The sequence below is a fragment of the Rhipicephalus sanguineus genome, chromosome 3, assembly GCF_013339695.2.
Source record: "Rhipicephalus sanguineus isolate Rsan-2018 chromosome 3, BIME_Rsan_1.4, whole genome shotgun sequence".
Classification (NCBI taxonomy): Eukaryota; Metazoa; Arthropoda; class Arachnida; order Ixodida; family Ixodidae; genus Rhipicephalus; species Rhipicephalus sanguineus.
In genome coordinates, this window is record NC_051178.1 from 224,310,103 (window position 1) to 224,334,978 (window position 24,876).

The 24,876-nt window shown below is 47.1% G+C and overlaps 1 protein-coding gene across 3 annotated transcripts in view; it reads left to right on the plus strand.

Annotated features, from left to right (window-relative positions):
- LOC119388344 (zinc finger RNA-binding protein) overlaps positions 1-24,876 on the plus strand; it is an 87,150-nt gene that overhangs the window by 43,814 nt on the left and 18,460 nt on the right. For all 3 annotated transcript variants that reach the window (XM_037656050.2, XM_037656052.2, XM_049413913.1), the window contains 8 exons: positions 3,396-3,550; positions 3,641-3,700; positions 4,167-4,341; positions 4,479-4,620; positions 10,890-10,975; positions 12,971-13,066; positions 15,821-15,932; positions 19,270-19,367. In XM_037656050.2, the coding sequence (XP_037511978.1) occupies positions 3,396-3,550; positions 3,641-3,700; positions 4,167-4,341; positions 4,479-4,620; positions 10,890-10,975; positions 12,971-13,066; positions 15,821-15,932; positions 19,270-19,367 (924 nt within the window). The remainder of the gene's footprint in view (positions 1-3,395; positions 3,551-3,640; positions 3,701-4,166; positions 4,342-4,478; positions 4,621-10,889; positions 10,976-12,970; positions 13,067-15,820; positions 15,933-19,269; positions 19,368-24,876) is intronic.

Genomic DNA, 24,876 nt, shown 5'->3' on the forward strand with positions numbered 1-24,876 from the left:
CTGCTCCTTTTGCCGTTCTCTCAGCTCATGTCTTTGTCGTAATTTTTTCGCTCCTTCACCAGACTGACCTTCAGCAAAGATTAGGGAATTCGCTGTGATGCTGGTTTTCATAACTCCATGTTATTTTTTAACTTTGTCATTATCACCTAATGCATTAGTGCTACTTATGATATCGTGCATAGGAGTTACCCAACACGTAGGATGTGCATGGGGACGATTCATTTCTGGGATTGTAAGCCATTGCTTTGCTGAGGAAATCAACAATGACAGGGCAGCAACTCGAGAAAAATGGGTGGCATTAGGGATATGCTGCAAGACTGGCAGCTTGTCCTGTGCGCCAACTGCTGTGTTTGCAGTTTTATGTGAGTGGGCTAATCAAACCAGACATTTGTGTAAGCTGGCACCATAAAATCAACGTCTTTAATGAATTGTTTCTTCTGAAAATTTGCCGGGAATGCACTAATGTTTCGTACAGCTTGCGAGATTATGAAATGAGATGCACACATAACCGGTATCCCACTGTAATTGTTTGCAGGTGTAGTGTGTTCAAAGGTGGGGCAGCTGTCTGCAACATTTTATCAAAAAAATTACACCATTTCCCGCTAAAGGGGACCATGAGGCGATGCAAAGCCGGAGCACTTGCACGATCGCGTTCCGTTGGCGTTCGTTGGGCATGCTACTGACCTCGCGTCGTGGAACGCGAAGAGGAACTCTACGCACGTCTTTTCTTCCCTCTAGCCTGGCCATTCTCACAGGGCGAGCGGGGAACGCGGTCGACAGGCGTGCGAGAGGAGGGCAGCGTAGGAGAGGAGAGAGTGGGGGGAGGGACGCGCATGCGCTGGTGCTCATCGCGGCGTTGCGCAGGAGAGAATTTCGGCATGTCTAGCCCGCATTTCAGAGGAAGAGTGGAAAAGGGAAGGGGAGAGAGGGGATGTGGGAGAGGGAAAAGGGGAGAGGGGAAGAAGACAGGAGGAATGGTGAGGGGGTGTGGAGAGGTGTGTGGAGAGAATATGCGCATGCGCAGTAATTGTGGTCACGCCGAACACCACCACCGGATTGAACTCCGCCATAAGATGCTTCGCATCTAATAACTGAGGTGCAAAATGCTATGAAGTATAATGCACAAGTGCATATTCCTTTATGCCAACTAAAGGTTTTCAGTGATTTCTTGGGGGTGCCCGCCTACAAAGAGTAAAATAACTGCATGAAAGAGAGTGAAGCATCAGCCACAGCAAGATCGAACCAGAACGACCCAGTCTGATTAGATAGTCATCTTAAATCTGCAATGCACAGCCCGGTGCACGCTGGCATATTCGGCCACCATTCTCCTAATCCAGCCTTGTGAGTCAGGGTTTTTTGCATTTCCTTGTTTGGTTGTACCGAATTACAATGGCCACATGCCGCCATTTTCTTTGTGCTTGTCTATGTACACTGCTGGTAAATGCAGCCTGGTGTAGCAAATATGAATGTTGGCAGTTGTCTAAGATAGCAATGGTAACTGCTAAAACAGTGCTACATACTTTATATTTACTTGGTGTTGAGATAATGTGCACTAAGGTTTTATTCGTGGGCTGTTAGTTGCGGCGCAATGAGAATGACATGCATGTTGCTGCTTGACAACCTAAGTATGTTTGTGTAAGTGCAGAACCTGGTTACTAAACCTTTAGTGCCAAATAACTGCACCAGTGGTGAGGGTACTCAGGCAAGTGGCTGCTGCTGCTGGCAAATGCAGCCTGGTGCAGTTAACCATTGCACTACCGCTGTAAGTTGTGCAGTTATGTGCTCACTGTAATGTTTCCTTGTACCACATCCAAACTAAGGAGCAGAGTTAACATTGTGGTGTATTGGGGAATATTTTCATGTTAGTTTATAGTGCAGGAAGCAAGATAGGTGTAGAAAAGTGAAAAATGAAACATAAATCCCAGTCTTGTTGTGCTGTAGTGATAGCTTGACGAGAAACAAATGCAAATTCACAATTCGATTGCATGCATGCGTTTGAGGCATGTTTATGTAAATTGCATCCAAGCTGCTTGTAGGTACTACATTTGGGTGCACTGCAAAAGAAAGCTGCGTGTTTACACCATTGCAGAGTATCATTGACCTGGTAAAAACTGATTGAACTTGCACCTTGCGGTGAAACATGAACAGCAATGTAGCTATTAGTCCAAGAACACGTTGCACTGTGAATTGCATACATCGCACTCCTGCAACTTGGTTGCAAGTGCATTGCCTGTGGTTGTAGCCATGTGCAGGTACATTTAGCTCTTCAGCCTACTACTGGCTGTTCACATGGTACTGACACAGTTGGTGCAGTTCGTGGCTTTGTGTAGTCAGATGGCTGCATTGTTTGTGGCATGCTTTATAAAGTGGCAAATGTTAACAGCAAATTGCACTGGCCTTCTTATTTGGTGGTTGTCAATGTTCCTGGTTTGAGCAAGTGAGCAGGTGGCACTGCAAAGAGCACACTACATTAGCAACCTCATGTGCGACCCAACTTTTCACAAGAGGTTGAAATTCGGTGATCACATAGTCCTTTGATTTTGGGGCATCCAGGAAACATTCCTTGCGCGTCCCTTTTATTAAATGTCTGCACATGCTCTTAATAAGGAGGTACTAAGAACGTTGTGCGTGCTGGTAGGGAATCTTTTTTTTTTTCGGTTTTTGCTTGTGTATTACTCGTTCCAACAGTGACCTCTATCCTGCAGCTTATCATTTCATTGGAAAGTAATTCTGCACAAGCAGTGTGTTTCATGGTTGAACCGCTGTGGCATTCTGTTTTGGACCATATTAAAAGCGAATTCGTATAAAGAACCAAGCTTTGGTCAGCAAGAAAATTGTGTGAATGAAAAATTTGGAGTGGCACTACTCTTTCTTTGCTTTGGTACCTCTTGTGTGCCGTTCGTATTGACCAATTCCTGGAAGGCAGTAGAGGAGGAAGTCGTGGGGATTGCATGAGCTTGTCCATTTTGCTGATGCAGCCCTCTCAAATCGGGGAACAGTGGAGGTATTTTGGGTAACAGTTTTCTGTGCAGTGAAGTCATATCTTTGCTTGCAGGAAAGTATGGTAGTTTCGTAGACAAAAAATTAAATATTCAATGACTCGTAATGATTTTCCTTGGTGCCCCTTTAAATACAGTATTCAGAACCTCAAGCGTTGAATGGTGGATGCTAGCGATGGCTTATTGCTACTGATATTCTCATGAAAGTAGTATGTATAGGAATGGACTGCTGCCAATCGATCACCAATACCTGTCCATGCCCGTGTCAATAGGTTGTCTGTGGAATCCCTTGTTTGACACACTGTCAATCGCTTGAATTCTGCATCTTCCATTTAGCTTAGCTGGTGCTTTTCGAAGGTGGTTTTTCTTCAAGAAGTTCATTTGTGTTGGTTTCAGCCAATGCCTCGCCGTCCAGACTCTGTGGATGATCGCCACGTGACTGCTAAACACTCCATGATCTACCCCAAGGATGAGGACCTTGGACAGGTTCAACGCATGGTCACAAACACAGAGAAGGCTCTGAAGTTGGTTTCAGACTCCCTTGCCGAGGTGTAAGTAGTGCTACTTTGTCCTCCTGGAAGCTCTCTCTCTCTCTCTCTCTCTCTCGCAGCAGTTACATTCATAGATTTTAACATCTGCAGGACTGAGCCCAAGCCTGAGGCCGAAAAGCCAGATGATGATGCCAAGAAGACCGAAGAAGGGTTAGTAAGCAGGGGTCACAGCCGTGCAGCCTCCTACACTGTTTTATTGCTTTGTTCGAGAGCAGTTTTATGCATTGATAGCTCATGGTGATCATTCTTGTGCACAAAACGTGGCATTACTGACCATGCACTAAATGTAGATTTAATTTGGTACTGTGCGATCTCTCTATAAATGCAGAAAACGTCACCCTAACATCTCGATGATTGAAGTCAGCAATGATCGAATTGTGCAACTTTGCGATTGATTCGGAAGTTCGTGGTAAGTTGTGGCTGGAAGTCTGAGTGAACCAGACTGCAGGAACATGCAGCCATTTCTCAAATTCTGCAGTCTTCAAACTTGCAAAGCATTCTGTAACTGCCCCTTGACTCAGTACTTAGTCGTTTGCAACATGTAATCTGCAGTGCTCCTTGAATACATGCCAGTGCAATGTGGTGTGTGGTATAGTCGTCCTTTTTGAACCTGCAGGAAGAAGGAAGAGCAACCGCAGCGCCTGCTTAAGGGTGTCATGCGTGTCGGCGTGTTGGCCAAGGGCCTTTTGCTGGCGGGTGACCTGACCGTGGGCCTGGTGGTCATGTGTTCCGAGAAGCCCGGCCGAACTCTGCTCGCACGAGTGGCTGCTTTGTTGCCAAAGCATCTTGCTGTGAGTAGCCCTCTTTGGCAGGTGAACTCGCTTGGCATTTCTGCACAAATGGACATATAATAAAAAATATAATAAAGGCTAGACTTTAGTGGTGCAGCGGTTTCATTGCCAGTTGTTGCCTATTTTGTTGCCTGCAGACTGTTTCCCCCGATGACAAGTATGAGGTGCGAGCCAGCCCTCAGGATGCAGCTGTGTCGGTGACAAACAATTCTGATCCCAAGGTCACTGTGTGGGTAACCCTCACATCACCTGTTGTGCGGGATGGAGAAGCCAGTAACGGTAGGGTTTGCCTCTCTTTGCCAACGCTTGCATGGCTACTACTGAGCCTTTTTGCAGGATAAGTCTCTAGAAGTGTGCCAAGCAAAGATGCATTTTCTAGTGACAAGCCAAAAGTAGATTGTACATATGTTGTGCTCTTGCAGTGATCCTTTAGCGTTGCCTTGCAAAGGTTTCAGATTCTCTGGCATCTTTTTGTGCAATAGCTAATAGCTGTCATGTAAATTAACATTGAGGAATGATGTCTTACCCTAGTTAGCTGTTATCGCGGTCAGATAAGTGTCCTGATGTTATGCTGTTTTGTAGCAGAATGAGGTCTTGTTGGCAATACTAAGAAGGCCATTAATTTTGCACACCTTGGCCCAAATATATATATTTTTTTTTTAATGGCAGCTTTTCTGTTGGCTCGCAGTGCATGTACACTGTGGTCCTTTATGAAAGGGAACACGCGAGCGCGCGGCCTGAGCTCTGCTGCGGCTGCCTACAGTGCCATCAACCGAGAGCGAAAGAAAGCGCTATCCGCTTTTGGCGTCATCTATTGGCAAACAAAATAACGAGTCATGACCGGTGGACAAGCGCTGCTACATTACGCTCCCGCTTCGGTCGCGCAGCGGGCGATGCCGCCAAAAGCGGACGTGCTTTCCTGAGCTCCCGCTTGATGGTGCTGTACGCTAGCTGGCGCAGCGCGCAGGCCGCGCGCTCGCGTGTTCCCTTTCATAAAGGACGACAGTGTACGTTGCCTAAACATAGTGTTTGCTACAATAAAACATTTAAGTGTTGCTTGTTTGAAGGTATGTGCTGCTGATACAGAAAGTAAAATGTAAGCTATATTGTACGACAAGGTCGCCTTAAAAGCAATAGATTCTTTTCATTATATGGTACGGCTTTAAAAATGTGTCAAGTCAATGCGAGTGCAAAATAACGTTTCTGCTTAAACTGTGCATTTTAAATGACTACTGCTTTTTCTCAGAGTACTGCAACACACACAACTACCTGTTTGATTTGAGGTAGAAAAAAAAATTACCTTTCCTCACCCTAAGTTCTACATTATATTATGTGGCTTTGTGCTCTTACTGTCAATGCTCAGTGCAAATGCACATTGCTTAGCACAGTTCTCGAGTCTAGGGCAACACCTCTTGGTACTGTATGCATCAACAAAACTGCTTTCTTTGTAACATGACTTGGACTTTCAGATTGGCATCATGTTTGCTTCTTCCTTGAACTATGCTGTAACAAAGGGTTTTCCATCGGTTTGTTGGCTTCCCCGCAAGCCATCTGGACATCGTGCAACACCACCTACATTCCTGCTCTATTTTTCTAATGTGTGGGACAGTGCCTTCTCTCCCCCCCCCCCTTTTTTTTTTTCAAGTCTTGTGTTGCCACTGTTGTTGCCACACAGGATATGGACACTGTATGTGTCTCTATGGGCCAGATGATAGCTACTGTCGAGGCACTTTCACACTGGCAAGTTATTGCGGCCATGCACAATTCTGAGGAGCTAACATCGGGGGTCCAGATTCAGAAATTTTTTTAATGTCGTTATTGGCTTGCATAATAACACTGTGAACAACACTGAACCCATGCAGAACACACCCCAGCTCAGCGCTTTCTGGGATGGCATTCTTGATTAACTTTTCGGGGATACACCGGGACGTGCGCTGTACGACGTTGTGCCCAATTTGACACACCAGCAGGGCAGATTGTGCTTCTGAAAATAAACACCTGTAGATGCCATGGCTTTGATGCCTACTATAAGCACCATGGTTAACCATGTTGCACAGGAAGCAGTTGAAGAGGTGCAGTATCCATGGCTTTGATGCCTACTATAAGCACCATGGTTAACCATGTTGCACAGGAAGCAGTGTAAGAGGTGCAGTATTTGCTTCATAGTACAACTTGTCTTGTAAAAGATGCCATTGAAAAGTAACAGTTGTAATTCAAGCGAGTATGCAATTCGATTGACAAATCTCAACAACTGGAACAGATTCATTAAGTTGTGCTTAGGTTTGCTCTCGATTGTAGGAGAGCAGTGCGACCCCTGCAAGTTATTATTCGGTTAATTACAATGGCAGATTCGGAACACTAGTTTTCCTGCTCCATGTGGAGCAAGTGTGTTCTCTTGGCAGATTGAGTGCTTTCTGTATGTTTCATTGGAAGATCTCGAGCAGATCTCTACTCTGCAAAAAGCGGCGGATTCGACCAGAAGTATCAAGGGCCCTGCACCTGCGCAGAGCGTAGTGTATCACGTGGCCGACGCAATGCGCTGCCAGAGTGCATCGGTTCTCTCAGCACGTGCCTGTGAAGGCGAGTCACGGCTCGGAAGCAATAGAGTGGTGCATTGCAGCGTCAACTTGCGCTTTTACTGCTTGCAGAGAGCAATGATTCTAGCTGTAGTTCCAAATCGACCAGTGAGGACTCGAAAGAAGCTTTTGAAGCTAGCGACAAACAAGTCATATTTCATGATGCTGATAGTGATAGTGAACCCGGCATGTAAGAGGAGGACACTTACACATGGTGCGACTTCCATCGGAACACAGGATCCAAAAAATTTTACAAAAAAGGAAACTTTCAAATACAGTTGCCGACCGTTTATTCGGGAACCGTCGAAAAGTCCGAATAATCAGGAGTCCAAAAAAGATTCACCAGAAAAAAGCACCTTTATTGGCCCAGCTGCCGGTAAAAACTTGTCGGTGCGTGTCTGTACACATGTACAAGCGCCCCAACAGTAAAACTGAGCAGGCAAGCTGTGGCCAAACTACACAAAACGGCATCCCAGCGTGCTCTACCAGCAGATAGCGAGAGTGTGTCGGCATATCTGTCTGACCCATCTCGATATGTTGATGCTCGCCTTATCGACGGCTCGAGCGAAGCCGCGCTGCTACCATCACTGGTCAGGGGCGCTTCCAATGCTGCATGCATTTGTTTGCCCCGCATCATGAATAAATCGTAGGAGCCGTGCGCTTTCAGCATTGCCAAGAATGCCAGCACTTCCGCCCCTGAGGGCAAGTGGATGGCAGTAGCACGGCTTCGCTCGAGCCGGCGATAAGGGGAGCATCAAAATATCGGCATAGGTCAGCCAGATATGCCGACGCACTCTTGCCATCTGCAGTGCATCTGCTGATAGAGCGCGTTGGCACGCAGTTTTGGCTTGTTCGGTCACAGCTCGCTTGCTCGATTTTACTTTGTGGGCACCTGTACGCTTATGCGCGACCAAGTCTGCCTGTATTTCAGTCAATGTTTGGCCATCCCTGTGGGTCGGCAATAGCACTGCAACGGCCTACGCTAAATCCGCATTTGATGGCTGTGGTGTGGGAGGTGCGTCATCACGGCAGTCACTGGCCACATGCGTTGGTTCGAGTAGCTGACGGATGATTTCATCGCCCAACTCTGCGAAAACTCCCAAGCAAGTTCGAATTGAGGTTGGCAGCCTTCCACCTGGTGAATAATCGACGCTTTTTTCGCCATCGTCAGGCTTGTAGTTGCCGCGTTTCTTTAGTTCCGGCGGCGCACATGTAACGGGCGGCTTTGGAGCAATTTCACCAAATCGGGCCTCGCACTCCAAGCAACAAACAAGGGAGCGAGACACAAAGCTCGGGACGCAGATCAGGCCTACCCACAGAAACATCTGACACCTCTAACCCTCACACGCCAAAAGGGAACGACGTTGCGCTAGTTGATGTTGCAGCACTTCTGTTGTACTCTCTTTGTCCGAATTAGGATCCGCGTCGTACTCGTATGTGCTGTCATTCACCTCCAACGTTGCACCGAGCAGATTCCAATCTTGGCTTGGCTTGGCCTGCTGTTTGGCCGTGGTAGCCGTTCAATGGATACTTGACTGGCTAAAGCCAAAAGGCATTCGTTATGTGTAGCCAACAACGTTATCCTTCGAGGTCGGTAATTTCTGCGTGGATTTTTGACGCTGGCACGATCTCCGGTTATAGCCAGTGCAACATTTCAGTGCTGGTGCCCTAGAAAAAATGTTGTAAACATTGCTGACAGCTTGTCATGGCGTTCAACGTCTCACTCGATCAGCCAGCCGGAGTCTGAAAAAATCGAACAGCGGACTGGGGGGCGTCCGAATTTTCAGTTGTGAGATTACATTACAGTCAATCCCGGATATATCGAACTCGACGGAAACCGCGAAATAGTTTGATATATCAATACTTCGAACTAGGAAATATGCGTATTTAAGGCTTTAATTAAAGCACTGCAGGCGTCGACACAGTTGGCGTTTCGCTCACATGTGCTAAAGAACAAGGCGAGAACTTCTTCCTTTGCGAGTTAGCGCACTTTATTTCGCATGAAGATAGTCCGTAAACTTGTCTTGCTTCTTGAACGCCATGAATTCATCAAGTCATCATCAATATCATTCAAGCTTTCCAAATAAGTAAATTCAGCACCTTCGGCCACAACAGCGGTGATCGACGCTGAACGCTGATGCGAGCTCTGTACCGTGGTAAAGGGTTTAGCGGTGGCAGCGGCGGCTGGCATCTTCAAACCGCACGGGTCCATTTCCGCAGCACCGGCAACGTCAGCTATGATATCGGCATCGATGCAGTCAGAAGCAGCTACGTCATTATCTGCACCGATTCACTGACGCACCGCACGCCGTAGTCTGCGGTCATGACGCACCCAAAGTCGTCACCTGGCACCAAGGCCCGTAAGGAAACAGTGCACGACGGCGCTTTACTTGACGTCGTTCCAAGCACCGGTCATCATTTTTATCGCTACGACCGGGACAATGTTTAGTTTAGACTCCCGAACTCCCAATGTTTAGACTCCCGAATGACGATTTATCAAGAACGAAGCGAGAGTACACATGCCGCAGGAGACAACGCTGCACAAAGAAACATTTCTCCACCGTCGACATGTTGGCGATACCGATGGCACTTGGCTTTGTAGAAGGCAGCCGCTACTTTGGCGAGAAATGCGAAAAAAAAAGCGTAGCCTCTGAGATCTGAGTTTTAAAACCGAAAACACCAAAAATACGTCACGAGGTTGCGGATCTCAAAGGCCATGCTTTGCGGGCCCGCATGCCTTCGTGCGTGAACAGACAAGGAAGGGAATGCAAATATTACAACAAGGCTGCCAAGTCACTTCGAATTCTCATTTTGGTGCCCTCGGCGATCAGCCTCTTTGAAAAGCACTAGCCCGTGCGTTAAAACCTGTGGATCGCGCGTCAAATATACCGGTGAACTGACAAGCGCTGCGCAACGAACTAGAGCAACGCAATTTCGTCACCTGCGCGCGACAGCGGATTGGAACTTACAAGAATGCAGCCGAAAAATGATCAATATTTGTTAGGAAAAATGCACCTTCTGGGCTTCAGCGTGGGGCAGCGTTCGATATAGCGGATGTTTGGCTGTGCGGGAGCTCGATATACATGCACACCAGCCCCATACTTTTGCATGGGAAATTCAAGGGGATTTCTCAACTGTTCGATATAGCCAATAATTCGATATATCCGAGTTCGATATATCCGGGATCGACTGTACTTTAATGGGACGAGTGGCGGTGCCGCGAAGGTGTCTGAATAAAGGGCCGGCAACTGTACAGCTCTTGCATGAGTTCAAACTGAACAGGTTGAGAATTGAATTCCAGAAGCGGATGTGCACTACCTCCCCCTGCCATTTGCTCTGGCGTGAGCACCTGTGTTCCAGTGGCGAATTTCCTTCGGTTTCCCTCTGCTAGAGAGGAGTGTTCCAGCGCAGTTTGTCCGCCACTCCGAATCTGCCATCGGAATTTAGCAATTGTGATGGTGCGCGCGCTTATCTATCCCCTGAGAAACCAGCATAATGGCTTTGCTTCCGATTTGGGGAGCAATTGTATGAGAGCAGTGTGACCTCTGCAACTTACCAGTGTGACTGTGCCAAAGCCGATCGTCGAGGTGTAAACTCTTGTCCCCTGACAAACCGGTATAGTGGCTTTGTTGCTGCTCACGCCGGTTTCACTGCGGAATGGGTTTATGGGAGTGACGAAAATAGCAACCAGCTGGCGAAATGATGGACGGAAAAGCGGCAGGCACCCAGGGTGGGTTTTGAAGAACACTAGTGCAAAAAAAACATATATATTGTCATGAGAGAATTGGTCCCGTTCTTGCAGTCTGTCTTGTACCGCAAGGTGTTATTGTGTAGTAGCCTGGGAGGATTTTTGACCCCCGCCTTTCCCCACGAAAGGTGCCCAGGGGTCAAACACCCGGCCGTGAGGCGACTAACTGGCTGTGCCCCCCGTGGGCCTCTCTCTCTCCCTCCTTTTTGCCGTCTGGTTTCTAGCCAGTGTAAAAGACCCGCCGGATGTTCTGGACAGGCAGAAATGCCTGGATGCTCTAGCCGCCTTGCGCCATGCCAAGTGGTTCCAGGTTGGGAAACCTTTTCAGCCTTATGTCTTATAACGCAGAGTGTGTGTGCACCCCCCGCATGGGGTATGCGCCTCCCCCTTTATTATTTTTTTTGTATTGTCGTTTGCCCCCACCTCTGTACTAGCGTTGCATACAAGTATGTTGCCTCAAAATGCCAGGCCTAAGGAAAAAAATTAAGAAGGCTGTAAATGGAAATAAAAAAAAAAAACATGGGGCTGGAAAGTTGGACACCTGACACATCTTGTCGCTTGTGCACTGAAGTTGTCTGCCTCAGGGTAGGCATGCATTGCTAGCCATGTAGAACAGCATAGTCAGCTCAGCCTGCATTGGTAAAGGGACACCCATGACGTCTTGAGGGGAGGGAAAAATGTGGAATGGCTGGCAAATGCATTTCGCTTGCACATCATAATGCACTGGCCCCTTGTTCTCCTGTTTGCAAGATCTTTGAACTGTGATGTCTGCATTTGCATAAGATAGTACTGTAGATTGTGGGGACGGTAAACTGCAGCTTGCATCACCTTACTACATTTTAGCAAAATGAGGGATAAAGCTGCTTGCTTAAAATTCTGTTTGGGGAATCTTTTTGGCCTTTCTATGGCTGAAGTGGCATTTTGTATCTTGACAAGCAGGAGAGTGTGGTGCCAGTGTGTGGTCTTGGTAGTTGCAGCAATGGGTTTGGTTTGCCTCAGAAATGGTGCTGTGCTGCTATGTTGTGTGGCCCTAACAGCTTCTAAAGTATGTGTGACAGTGATAATTTTTAATAATCTAGATAAGGGGGTTCTCAAACTGAATGGAACCTAGCTTGGGTTCCGTGAAAGGCATATAAGGACTCTGAGTGCTCAAAACAAATTGGACGCCATCCCATTTTTTAGATTCGATTGGGCAATTTGTTGGGCTGAAGAAAAATCTACATGCATCTACAAACCACTAAAATCTACAAGCCATTAAAAAGCAATGAGATATGCAGTTAGTGGCTTCTGCAGGACTCGTGAAGACTTGCAGGCCCATGAGGATGGCACAGAGCTGTCTGTAGCGTGAACGGAAATAAGCGTGGAAGTTCTGCATTTGGTTAGGGTTTTTGCTGACAAATGAAATATTGGCCAACGAAATGGCACATCAATGTGTGGTGTTGGTTCAGGCAGGTTTGCTGTCGCACTGCGTCACTTTTGCAATTAAAATTTACAAGGTGTTGTGATGCACAAAGGGAACTGCTGCTTGTGGAGCAACAAGGGCATTCAGGATTAGCCATTACTCATGAAATGAGCTTTTGTGCATCTGGTATCTGTTTATCGTTTATGGTGCCCAGAGGAGCAATGCACATTGCATTACTGTGTGTAGATAAAAAACATTATCATGAGTTCAAGATTGCTGGCTGTGGAAGTTAAAGGTAGCTTTCCGAACTGTAATATTGGCTACACACAAATGAAGTAGCACTGCTACTCCATCAAGGCAGCTGCAGACTCTTATGAAACCATGCCACCCCTTTCCCTTGAGATATGCTGGCACTGGTGCTCACAGTATTATGTGCAGCAACCCCCTCCTCTGTCTAGGCTTTCTTTTGGGGGCTCAGCCCCTATGGAGAATCTTTGTATCACTGGAAAGGAGGACGGGGCAATTTCAACAGCACTCTAGGACAGCTGGTGGATTTCCTCAAGGCCAGAAAGTTTGAGAACCTCCGTTCGATGTGTATTATAAGCGTAATTGATGTCTTAGCATTGCCAGCCAGGCCTGTAAGCTTGTTGCACCTTTTATGCCTTATTTAGGTTGTCTTTAAATAAAAAAAAAAGCAAACCAAAACTTGGTCTGCAGAAGGCAGCCTTGAGGCAGGCTCTGGGGATCTAGCCGTATAACCGGAACAGCCGGCGTTGTCTTTGCATTTTATCTGGGATGTCTGGGCGGGCATGTGGCAATGGTTGTGTAGACTTTGTTTTGGGCTGACCTGGGGTTGTCTTTGGGGGGCTGGTTTTTGGTGTGTGCGCTCGCCGCAATATGCAGGCTAGGGCAAGTGGTCTGCAGTCATGTGTCATGGTCATCCGAATTCTGAGGGACCTCTGCAACCGTGTGCCCACTTGGAGTACCCTCAACTCGTGGGTGAGTCAGACTTTTAACTCAAATGAACATGGCTTTATTTGTAACAAGTAACTTTGTTGTGCGTGTTTGTTTTATTCAACTTTTCTTGGGCACTTATCGGAAACTTCATGTTCATTAGCAGCACACTTCCATGTGCCTCCACAAACCACAGCAGTCTTTCAGTCAACATTTGCCACGCCTAATAGTAGTATAGGCAAGCCACTTTCTTATAGTATGGATTTTTCTTTGTCCACATGTATTTCATTTTTTGAATTACATTTTCTAGCACTTTGTTGGATGTTTCAGGCCTGCAATGTGTATGCACTATGCCTGGTCTTAATGTGCCAGAAACTATCAAACTGTGGCTGTGTAGCCCGTCAGACAAGTTCAGTGTCGGTGGAAACCACAAAGTAGCTGCTCTAGTGCAGCAGTTGGGTAGCATGTTGTTGACTGCAGGAAATATGCGTAACACTAAACTTTACATTTCTATGTGCTTGCTTGGTTGTCTGAAAAGTAGAGCTGTGCGAATAGCAAAATTTTGAGTGCGAAGCAAATTCGAACAATAAAATGTGAGTGCGAATCGAATAGTTGTCGAATATTATTTGTAATACTTCAAAGCGAAATTACAGAAAAAGTTTCAGAGGATTCCTAAGCATATGCTTATTAGACAGCAACATGAAAGCGTTTATTTTGGCTAGGTTGGTGAAGGGCTGGAGGGGTAATGTTCCCCAGTTGTCTTATCAAGAATGAGGCAATGCAGAGGTCAAATTGTATTTATTTACATGATTTGTTGCAACCAATGTGGTGTCGACAACACTTCACATGCGAAAGTCAGACTCCGTTTCCTCAACCTCTCCTCCTCCAACTTTTGTGGAGGCCCAACTGATGTGGCAGACAAAGGCGCGCTTCCCTTTGAGTCCGGAGTTCCTAACCTGCCCCATAGACGTCAATGTATAAAGAACATCTGAAATTTCGGACACTGAAACTCTTCGGCGTCAGATTTTTTGGGCTTTCTGCCCATATTTAAGGTCCGAAACTGCAATAATTAAAGCCCCCACTTCTGCCGCGTCTGTCGGTAACCTTGAGGTTCAAACCAGTGCTTTCATGAGTCAATCTGTTTGTGGCCGTAGCAGAGTCTGAAAGGGGCCGTTCTCGCAATACCAGAGCGTGATGGGGTGAAGCATATTGAAGGGGCCACTGTCGTGGTGTTGTGTGGCGATGTCTTTACGGATAAGCGCCAGAAATGCACGGAGGCGTGATGACGGCAGGCGGCTAATGCGCCCAACCCTTATGATGAGCATCTTCAGCTAACTGCTCAGTAGTGCATGTGGCCTGGTGCAGTGGTATGTGTATAATCCGAACGTGCCGCGCCACTGTTCATGCTGCCTTCTTGTGCAAGACCACGAAGTGCGGCGCCCGTGTGCAATCAGGACTGAGTGGCCATTTCATAACTAAGCCTATCCAAACGAACGCTACCGCGGCAAACGTGTGCATACGGTACAGTGAGCGCCCGAGCAGTCACAGCATCAGCTCGGTTGGTGATGTGCTGCACACAACTAGGAACGATCGGCTTCATGCGGCAGTAAATGCTGCGAATCAGCAGAGATTCGGCAATGCATGTGTGCACAATGATGCACACACGCATCGGGGGAAGCCGGACTAGTCGTCCGCTCTTCCGCCACAGGTTTTGCGTTCCATGTCATCGTTTCCAAATGTTCCATGCGTGAGAGCCGTAATCTATTCTACGCTTTGCTGGTATGAGCGGCACTCATCATGAGACACTAATTTACGATTGACGGTTGGCACGCAGTTAAGTGGGGTTCACGGCAGGTACTGAATGTATTCACAAGAGCCTGGGTGCACACGAAAGTGCCTGATAAGTGTACCGAGAGCCATTAAAGGCCAACTCCGGCGATTTTTTGGCCATGTCAAAGTAAGGGTGCTTTTATGTTCCTGAGGCGCTCCTGTTACGGGCCCGAAAGCAGAAATACTCGGCAAATTGGAGAATAATTTTAAATAAGCAAAAAAGCGCAACACCGAAACCGAAACCAAACCGAGTGTGCTGTCTACGTATGACGTAGATGTTGTTACGAACGAACCGGAAGTCGTGCAAGGCATGCCGGTCACGCCGGCGCCGAGTATGAAAACTGTGACAGCCGGGACGACCAGCGAAGCGCCGGCCAAACCAACGCTGTCTGTCGCCTTGTGCACAGCAGACGCTCGGTGTAGCGGCCGAAGCGCCAAAGTTAGCGGTGCCCTCGGCTGCGTCACTTCCGCTGCCTTCCCAATACTGACGTCACAGACGCAATGTTGCCAATAATTGTGGGAAGCCAGGAGGGCGTTTGCAGACAATCTTTAAAATTCATTTGCAAACAATCTGCGCATGTCTCAAGCCTGTAATTTGGCATAAATGACGGAAACGTGCAAAGGAACGTACCCAGCGAATTTTATTGAGATCTATCGACCTCGAAAAATCGCCGGAGTTGGCCTTTAAAGCTATTTCATACGTGGCTGTGGCTGTTGGACTGCCTGAGCGGAATAAAAAAGTATGAATTCATTTTTTCGGACAGGCCGACTTTTCAGACAATTTCACGGTCCCTAGTCCGAAAAATCAGATGTATACTGTATTTATCTTCCGGAAGTTCTAATAGTTCTAATAGTGAAATTCCGGTGCAAATCAAATCAAATAGCAAACACTATTCGAAAAATATTTGAAAGTTCGAATATTCGCACACCCATACTGATAAGACTTGCCCATGTTTTGTGTGCGTGCAGGCCCTAGAGCTTCTGGTGGAGAAGGTATTGAGCAGTGCCAGCCAGCCATTGACACCCGGTGATGCACTACGACGTGTCCTGGAAGCTGTGGCCGGCGGCATTCTGCTACCTGGTAGGCATCACGCTGTATGGTTTTATCTTAAGGCCAGGTCAACTTTAATTAGAATCGTGCCTTGGGACGTAGCAGTAGTACATGGGCAGTGTTTAGATGTCCATTGATCAGAGTGTTAAGCCAATATGCAATGAAAAAGAAATGCTGATACGTTATGCACTAAGGGCTCTTTTCCGCGTGCATTTCTTAGAGGGAGCGGTGTGATTAGAAGGGCATGGGCCGGAACAAGTAGAAACAGTCACATGCTTTTTCCCACAATTCCTCGTTGCACCCATCAGCCTCTGCAGTCGCTGTTGGCTCCACGAAAACAAAGAAATGATTGGATACTATTTTTCGTGCTTTGGGGCATGTATTTAGGAAGTAAAAATCGTTCTTTTATGAGGTGCACTGTTTACATGAATACTGTATTTTCTAGAAAATATCCCCAAGTATTGCCGTAAAGCCACTTTCCTTCCATCATTGTGACGCAGAGCCGTGAAACGAACTATCGCACCGAGATTATGGTAAATTTTAAGATTCGTATATTCGTATAAAGACTGCTTCCAATAAGTTTTCGATCGTGAGAGCCAGAAAGCCGCTGTGTTAGCATCTGCAATGCTTTGCAGCTTCTTGTGGCAGCGCAGCACGAGACAGTACCATTGACTTGCGAGGCTTCTGAAGTATGTTCAGTGAAGAGGCACTTTGTGTGGAACTTAGCGGACTTTTATTTTGCACTTACGTTTATGGGCACAAGTTCTGTGCAACAAAAGTTCCCCGCTTGCAATGCACTAATTCGGCGCATGCGGGTTGTTCTGCAGTTGCAGAATACAAAAGTACAATTTTTTTAAGGTATCTCAGAATACAAAAGTACAATTTTTTTAAGGTATTTCCCCCTTCCCCCCCTTAAGGGGGGACGTGGGTCCTAAAAAGTTTTTCTTTATTTTTGAGTCAATATGAACCAAACTTCACTGTCTTGACCAGTTTTGTATGCTGATTTCAAATCTGTAATTAGTTTTTTAATAGCTGCACTAGTTCAAAAGATCTCGAGGTTCGAAAAAATAATTAGTGCCTGCTTCTTACGGGGCTTTTAGGCAATTTCGACCTACTAAAACCAATATGTAAGTGCATGGGCCCAATGCCCAGATCATGCTGTAGGGGGTGATGCTATTTTTATTCACTTGAGCACTGTGAAGGTCAGATAACAGATGAACACTCACTGGTGGTTATTTTTTCTGATTCACTCTTATTAGTATCTTTAATTAAAATTTGTAAAATGGTGCTAGAGTGATGCGAATAGCATCACACCCCAGATCGTTTCAATATGAGTAAAATGATACCAAATTTGTGATTTTTACTCAACAACATGGGAAAAAAAAAACCCGTAAGGCTGAGTGTGTTGAGCAAAAATATCAAACTGAGAAAAACTCATTTGAAGTTTCAGACAACTGTAACTTTTGTGGAAGTGCAGCCACAGCACTAGTGGTTATATCATTTGATAGGTTTCTTCTTCACGAGAACAGCCATACCAAATATGTGACCATGACCTGCCAATGTACTGGCAAAATCTTCTTATAAAGCCACATAGTGCACCCAGTACCAGAGTGATAAACTCCACCTCTTAGCAATTCATAGGCCTGTACCAATTCCTTGCAATCTAAAGAAATACAAAATTTGTCTATGAATGTGGCTTTGCAACAGGCAAATAAAACGGAGATTAAGTCTAAAAAGCACGTGGGTTATTTATTAAACCAAAAATCAGTTATTATTGTCCAGCAATAGCACTTGGCTCAACAGCAGGCAAAGGCTGTACTCGGGGTCCCCTGCTGGTTTGTGTCATTTTGAAAGTCTGTGCTTGTTGTCACTACTGTATACTGTATAAGTGCTCCTTTTGCAATTTCCAATGTCAGTTTTTAACCTTCTCAAGGCTGTGGAGCACAAGTCAATTTCCCAAAGTGTAACACGGCATCTCTGCAATTCTGGTGTTGCTCTGTCAGGTCGTGGTTGAAGCGACTACCGTTGCACCCTTGTCGACAGTATTGGTGGCCCTAATTTAATGCATTTCACTTCAGATGACATTAATTATCTTAGCCCCACTATCACCAGCTACCTTCTACGAGAAACACTTATCGCGCGAGTCACACCTATGATAATGAAGCACAGGCTTTGAAAGCAGCCTATAACCTCTGCCTTGAAAAAGGTCACTGCTTGAGCCGAACTCAGAACGAAGCACAAGCCCAAAGAACGTTTTTATCACGGATAAGTCCACGCGGATAAATTCTGTGCCATTTTCCTTGCCGACGTTCACCAACATCCAACGGCTTGAACTTCCGCTGCTTCGTTGCGCGCTGCGATGCCAAGCACTCTTCCCGTCGCCGTATTTCCCGCGCACTCCGCAGTCCCCCATAGTATGCCATACGAATGCGGTTTCCGATGCCACTGAAGTGTTGCCTAATGATCCGATGGCTGCAGCTTGACCAAGGGGAACTGGGCGGTTCTCCTAGACTCAATGCTCCCGTAGCGACAAGTAGTTTCAGCATCGCGCCCTCGTACCCTTGGCGCGTCTTCTTTGCAGGAGAATCTCTGGATGTGCCAGCACAAAATAAGGTAACTGTGTGTGGGCGGGCCACACGAACTCGAGCGTAAGCAGAGGAAGATGACACTTGTAACAACACACAAGCACACGACACCGGCAACGGCAACACGTGAGCGCAGAACAAAAATACAAAAACAAATTGGCCGCCTCGGGTTGCGCCAGCCAATGGGAGGCACGAGAGAAGGGGCTCGCCTCGCGCGGGCACTCTGGCCAATGAGCGTTCTACAACCACCCTTCGGGAAAGGTGCCGATAGCGGCCGTTCTGTTGCAGTGACACCATTTTGAAACGCCGCAAAATGTACACAAAGAAAACAGTTTCGAAACAAGCCAAAGATGGCGCCAATCAGCCAGCTGCGGCGCGCGCGGGAAGTTTGAACAAATTTTGCCTGTTAAGATGCATTTTGCGGCTCCCATGGTGTCTTAAGAAAAAGTTTTAACCCATTTCCCGGGCGAAATTGGCGATAATATTTTGAGGGCAGCTGCTTAGGGGTGCAAACATGCCTAAAATGCGTTTTTCTCAAAACTGATTTTCTGTCCATTTTTTACTATTCTAAGACCCGCGTCCCCCCTTAACCTGGTATGTTTTGTAATATATAATAAATGAAATAATTTTTCCCCTAATAACATAACCTATTCAATGCATGTACGCTGTGCTACCTGTGCATGTGCATTGAGTTATTTTACCAAACGGTATTTTCCTTGTTGTCAAGGGAAACATTTCGCTTCAGAACATCGAGGTTACTTTCGTCACTGTGATTCTTTTAGGGAGCCCTGGATTGCTGGACCCCTGTGAACGAGAGCCTGTGGACGCCCTGGCTGGGCTCACTGACCAAGCTCGGGAAGACATAACTGCCAGCGCTCAGGTTGGTGTGGTTGCCATTTTATGCGGTAGAATAGTTGGCGAACTGGGTGGAACAACCTCTTTATTGTTTATAAGCTTGCAGAAGGGTGTCTCAGCTGCATGTGCACCACAGTTGGGAGGCCCTTGCTGAGGCAGAGATAGTTGTTAAGGGGAGACGTGGGTTCTAAAATGAAGTTTGTTAATTTTGGAGTGAATTCAATGATATTTATCAGTGTTGTTCAGTTTTTTCTGCTGATTTCAAATATGTAATTATATTTTGCATATCTGCATTAGAACAAAAGATACAGTTTTTAATACAGAAATTAGATCGATTTCTTACGGGGCTTTTCAAACACTTCGCTTCATGAAAATTTAAAACTAATTATAGCCGGGAAAGCCAGCGAGTTGCTCTAGCCGGTGATGCTAATTTTTATTGTTCTCAGTGCAATTTTAATGCAAAAAAAAACATATGTATATTTGATTGCTAAATTTGTGCTAATTTTCATTTATAATTAGTGCCAACTAGAATTTTACAGAGAACTTTAGAAATGAACAAATAGCATCACCGGCTAGCTCAATTCAGCACGAACATTTTGATACTTGACTTTTTGGATTTACAGTAGACTCCTGTTAAACGAAAGCTGAAGGGACCAGTAAAATATGTTTCATTTAACAGGAGTTTCGTTTACTGAGAGATGAAAAGGGGTGCAGAATTCAAGCAAAAAACCAATCATGTTAGAGGCAGTTGTTCCATTTAAGCAGCAATTTCATTTAAGAGAGTTTCGTTTATTGAGAGTCTACTGTACTCAGATGAAACATGCAAAAATGTTCCGTAAGAATGTGTTCGATGGCCAGAAAAACAAAGCTGAGAAAAATGGACCTGAACTTTCAGTTCACCATAACTTTGATTAGCTTAGCAATCTGGCAATATAAATTGCATCACCATGTAGCCTTGTCCTTCAGCATCAAGTTCATTGTAAATAAGTGGCCACTGTTCATAAATTACAGAGAGATATCTTATGTAACATAGGGCATAGTCCTTGAAAGCGACGCAAGAAAGCCAGCACCACCCAGGTTACATTTCACTTCTGGTTCCTAGTTGCACAGAAGGTACACAAAAAATGTACCTGTGCAAATAAGTTGCTCAATGTTGATGGCCACAACAAAATACGCCTTTCGCGCACTTATGGCAGCGAGGAAACAAGTCTATCTAGATCAAATCCCAGTATTGGCAGCTACATTTGGATGGAGGAGAAAAGCATATAAGTTTATTGCACTTGTCTTCCAGGTGGTCAAAATGAGTTCAGAATCATCATGAAAGCTTTGGCACTAAAAATCCTAAATAAGAAAAAAAAAGATGTCCTTTGAACATTCAACTGAGGTTAGATCTAGACCTATAGTAGCCCAGGACTGTAGGCAGAGTCTGCTGCTGGCTTGTGCCTTCTTGCCAGCTTGCTTGTGGTAGCATTCCTGTTCGCGTGGTCCTTGTTGGACATGCAGATCCGTCGACGATCCTTTTCCAGGCTTCGGCGCACTGCACGGGCACCGGCACTGTAGCCCAGTTTCTCGGCTATAGCAGTGCTGCTTTTCGTCAAACCCTGATTGAATCGGCTGATGGCTTCAGCCACTGCCCTCTGGGCGCTGTGAAGCGAAGCATGCTTGGTCTTCGGGGCTTGATCCCAGATAACAGAATGCAGGCACTCGCTAGCATTCTGTGTCATGCCATCGTTGCATCGCTCCAAGAGAGTTTCCTCACTCAGACGCTTGAAAACTGGCTCCAAAGCGTCACACACGAAGCTGGGCAAGCTGTTTCTGTGTGCTGGGGGTTCCGCGTCCCTTGCCACAGCACGATTGTAAGGGCACCAAGTCTAGCCCTTCAGGGCAAAGGTCATGCTTCGGGGCATCATCAGTTGATGACATGTGGCGCAGGGTTGCCTCAACTGCCCTCTTCATTCCTGGCACGTCATTCTTATGACTCCTCAGAGCCCAGCCATAGTAGTTTGTAATCTTCTTAATTCTGTCCTGGGTGAGCCGTCCCTTTCCTCCGAGTGGCTCACCTTGGGCCTTCTTCTTGTCAACCAGTGAACGCAAGGCTGCTCCCATACGCTTGTGTACGTGGTTCACACAGTCTTTTTTTTCCACCTTGATAAAGCCGTACACAGCCTGCTCGGTCAAGGCATGGAAATCTTGCTGTCACCATCCGAGAGCATTGTAGTATAACGCAGCTTGTACTTGTCGAGGGATCTCTGGAACATGATGAGTGCAGCTTGCACCTCCATTTGCCCGGCATTGCAATCAATGTTTTTCTGGCAGTCTGGAATGTGATTTGCATGCCAAGCCGCGTATCCTTGCTCGCTGGGTTTTGGACCAAGTGAGCAGGCCAAGCAAAAGTTGGACAAAACAATGTGGTCCACAACGAGCCCAGTACAGTGGAACTTCGATTATACGACTTTCAGGGGACCGCGCAAAATCGTCGTATAATCCGGGCGTCGTATAATCGAAAAACCGAGAATATAGGCAGTGACGGTCATTGTTGCCCCACAACAGCGGGCACATAATGCCTAAGAAAGTCCGCGGCACAAACCTGCGCTGCTCCGAGGAACGTAGATTAAATTAATTGAAAAAATGACAACCACGCATTTTATCGGAGGTATGAACGAACCTTTATTTCTTACCTTTTAAAAAAATCTGTGATTTTCTTCTGAGAGTTTGCCCAGCCACGACGCATCAGCTTTCTTTCGATAGCTGCAACATCTGGCAGCAAGTCGCCGATCTCGTCGCGTGCGCAAGCAAACCGCCGAATGTGGTCGACGTAGCACAACACGTCCGCGTAAGTCGGAACGGACGCGCTAGCCTCTGCAGCGTCGTCCATCTCTTCCTCGTCGGAAGTTCCCGCAGTGTCGGGACGCACAGTTTCGATACTGTCATCCAGCGACACTTCACTGCACGCTGCAACGTCGTCGTCGGCACCAACATAGTCCGCGAAAGATCCAGGCAGCTCCAGGCTGCCGAACTCTGGTTCGTCGTCAACAGGCACTGCAGCTTCACTGGTAGAACAAGCACCACTTCTATTAAAGCCGCAGTGCCTGAAGGAGTTGGCGATGGTTTTCTGGCGTGACTGCGTCCCATGCACTAGCAATGTAGTGCATTGCATCAAGCACAGAAAGCTTCTTATCCAACTGCTTGCGTTCCATGCCCGCCAGCCGACGCTGCACCAGAAACTTCCGATATTTCTGTTTCATGCACTTGATGACACCAGTGTCAAGTGGCTGCAGCTGGCTAGTGCAATTGGGGGGCAGAAATACAACTTTCACATTTCTCAAATGCGACATATCTGATGGATGGCATGGCGCATTGTCAAGCAGAAGAAGAATCTTTCTGTTCTTAGCCCCCATTTGGAGTCCAGCTGCTGCAGATATGTAGAAAACATAGCAGCCGTCATCCAGGCTTTCCGGTTGAACGTGTACTGGCACGGCAGCCTTTTCAAATTCTTGAAGCATCGCGGCTTCTCAAACTTGCCGATCACGAGGGCAGGAAGCTTTTCAGAGCCGTCTTCATTAGCGCAAAGCAATACGGTAAGACGCTCTTTTGCTTCGCTTACCCCCGTGACAGCTCTCTCCTTTGAATGCCAATGTCTGTTCTGGCTGCATATTATAAAATAATCCAGTTTCGTCCGCGTTGAACACGTCGGACGGCTTGTATTCCCGTATCAATTCCGGCAGCAATGCAGTCCACTTTTCTACAGTGTCGGAGCTGACTGACGCGCTCTCCTCCACAGCAGCGGCTGTACACAACTCCACTGCGTTTTTAAAGCGATCCAACCAGCCATTGGAGGCTTTAAAGTCGTCAATGCCGCAGCACAATGCAACTGTCTCAGCCTTCTCCTTCAAAATTGCGCCATCCACGGCAATTCCTGAACTGCGGGCCTGACGCAACCACTCACGAGGGCCTTCTCCATGGCAGCATATTTGCCATCTTTCGCGGCCTTCCTGTTCAGGCCCGAACTTTGCCGCATTTAGTAGGATGCTGTCCTTCTTCGCGAGGATCGTTTTCAGCGACGACTCGGGAATTGTCAGGTCGCGGGCAATGCTGGCCTTTGTTGCTCCGTTCCGCTTTCTCCGCCTCCTCCATTATGCGAACTTTCCTCCGAGCGTCAGCGGTTTTCGTTCCGCGACATTGCGAGACGCAGCACTCGCAACCAAGAATCCGAAAGCTTCCTCGCACACCAATGTCCGAACACAGAAAATTTTGCACGTGGACACAGCACTGCGGCGCAGCACAACCAACCGATGAGGCAAACACGTGAAGGAATGGCTGAATGGCAGCACGCACGCAGTAGAGCCTATTCGATTTGCAAGCTTCGACCAATCGCGAGCGGCTAAAACGCCCCAGCCCTCTGGTACTAGACAGCGGCGAGTTCTGGTTCCCGCGGCTGTCGCAAACGTTGGCTCAACAATCGCTGTTCAACACGTCCGGTATAACGACACGACATTCTAGTGAAAGTTATCGCATACTAGAAAGCGAGCTCGAAATTATCTGTCATGTTATCTGCTCACAACGGTCACTACAAAACCACCCAAAAGGAGAGAGAAAAAAAAAAAAGCGACAACGGAAGTGCGCATGCAATGCGACAAAACGATGCGCTCCGCTGGCTCCGGCCAACGTTGGCTCTGGCTAGCATGGCCGCCGCGTGTCGAAAAATTGAAGAGGCCCTGTGTGGCAGCGCGGAAGATATTCTCTGGCTGGATACCAACTCGTTTCCTCGGTTTCCCGACTTTTTTCGCCCGGCCGCAGTTTGCGTGCCAGCCCGCGTCATCAGTAGGTCTTTTTTTTTCTCGGACAGTCCAGCGAAGCGTCGGTACGAGGCGGGGCCGGCGTAAAATTGGCGTCGTACAATTGAGGTTTTTAATGCATTATTTCTATGCGGGTTTGCCGGGACCAAAGCCATTCGTCGTAAAACGCGGGTCGTCGCAGGACCGGGGGACGTATATCGAAGTTCACTGTATACATTGCTATAACACACCCAACCGCAATGTGTGAACTTGGCCACGCGTTCAGGTTCGACGTAGATCACGTCGATGTTGCCTGGTGGGTTGCCCAAGTCCTTGTACAGCTCTTTGATTTGAACCACACTTGCGGCCTCACAGTCTGTTGCAACACTGGTGCATGCTTGAACCATCATGTCCATATGGCCTTGGAAAGTTTTGTGGTGTAAGCCGCGATGGGAAATGTTCATTACAGCGAAGAATCGGACAGGTCTGGTTGCTCCTTGCCGATGCTCTGAATAGCCTTCATAGCCCTCACATTCACCTCGAACGGCGTTATCCTGTTGTCACCAGCCACTCGTGGGGAAGAAAATCGCTCTGCGCGCATCTCGCAAGTGAAGCATTCAAGCACGAGCTTGACACAAAGCCCATACTCCTTGGTGGGGTCCTTCGAAAGTGTCGCAGTTTTCTCGCCGCACTCGGGACACTGCATAAGTCCGATAATTTCTTGCACCACGGACAAATCCACTACTAAAAATTCAGTTC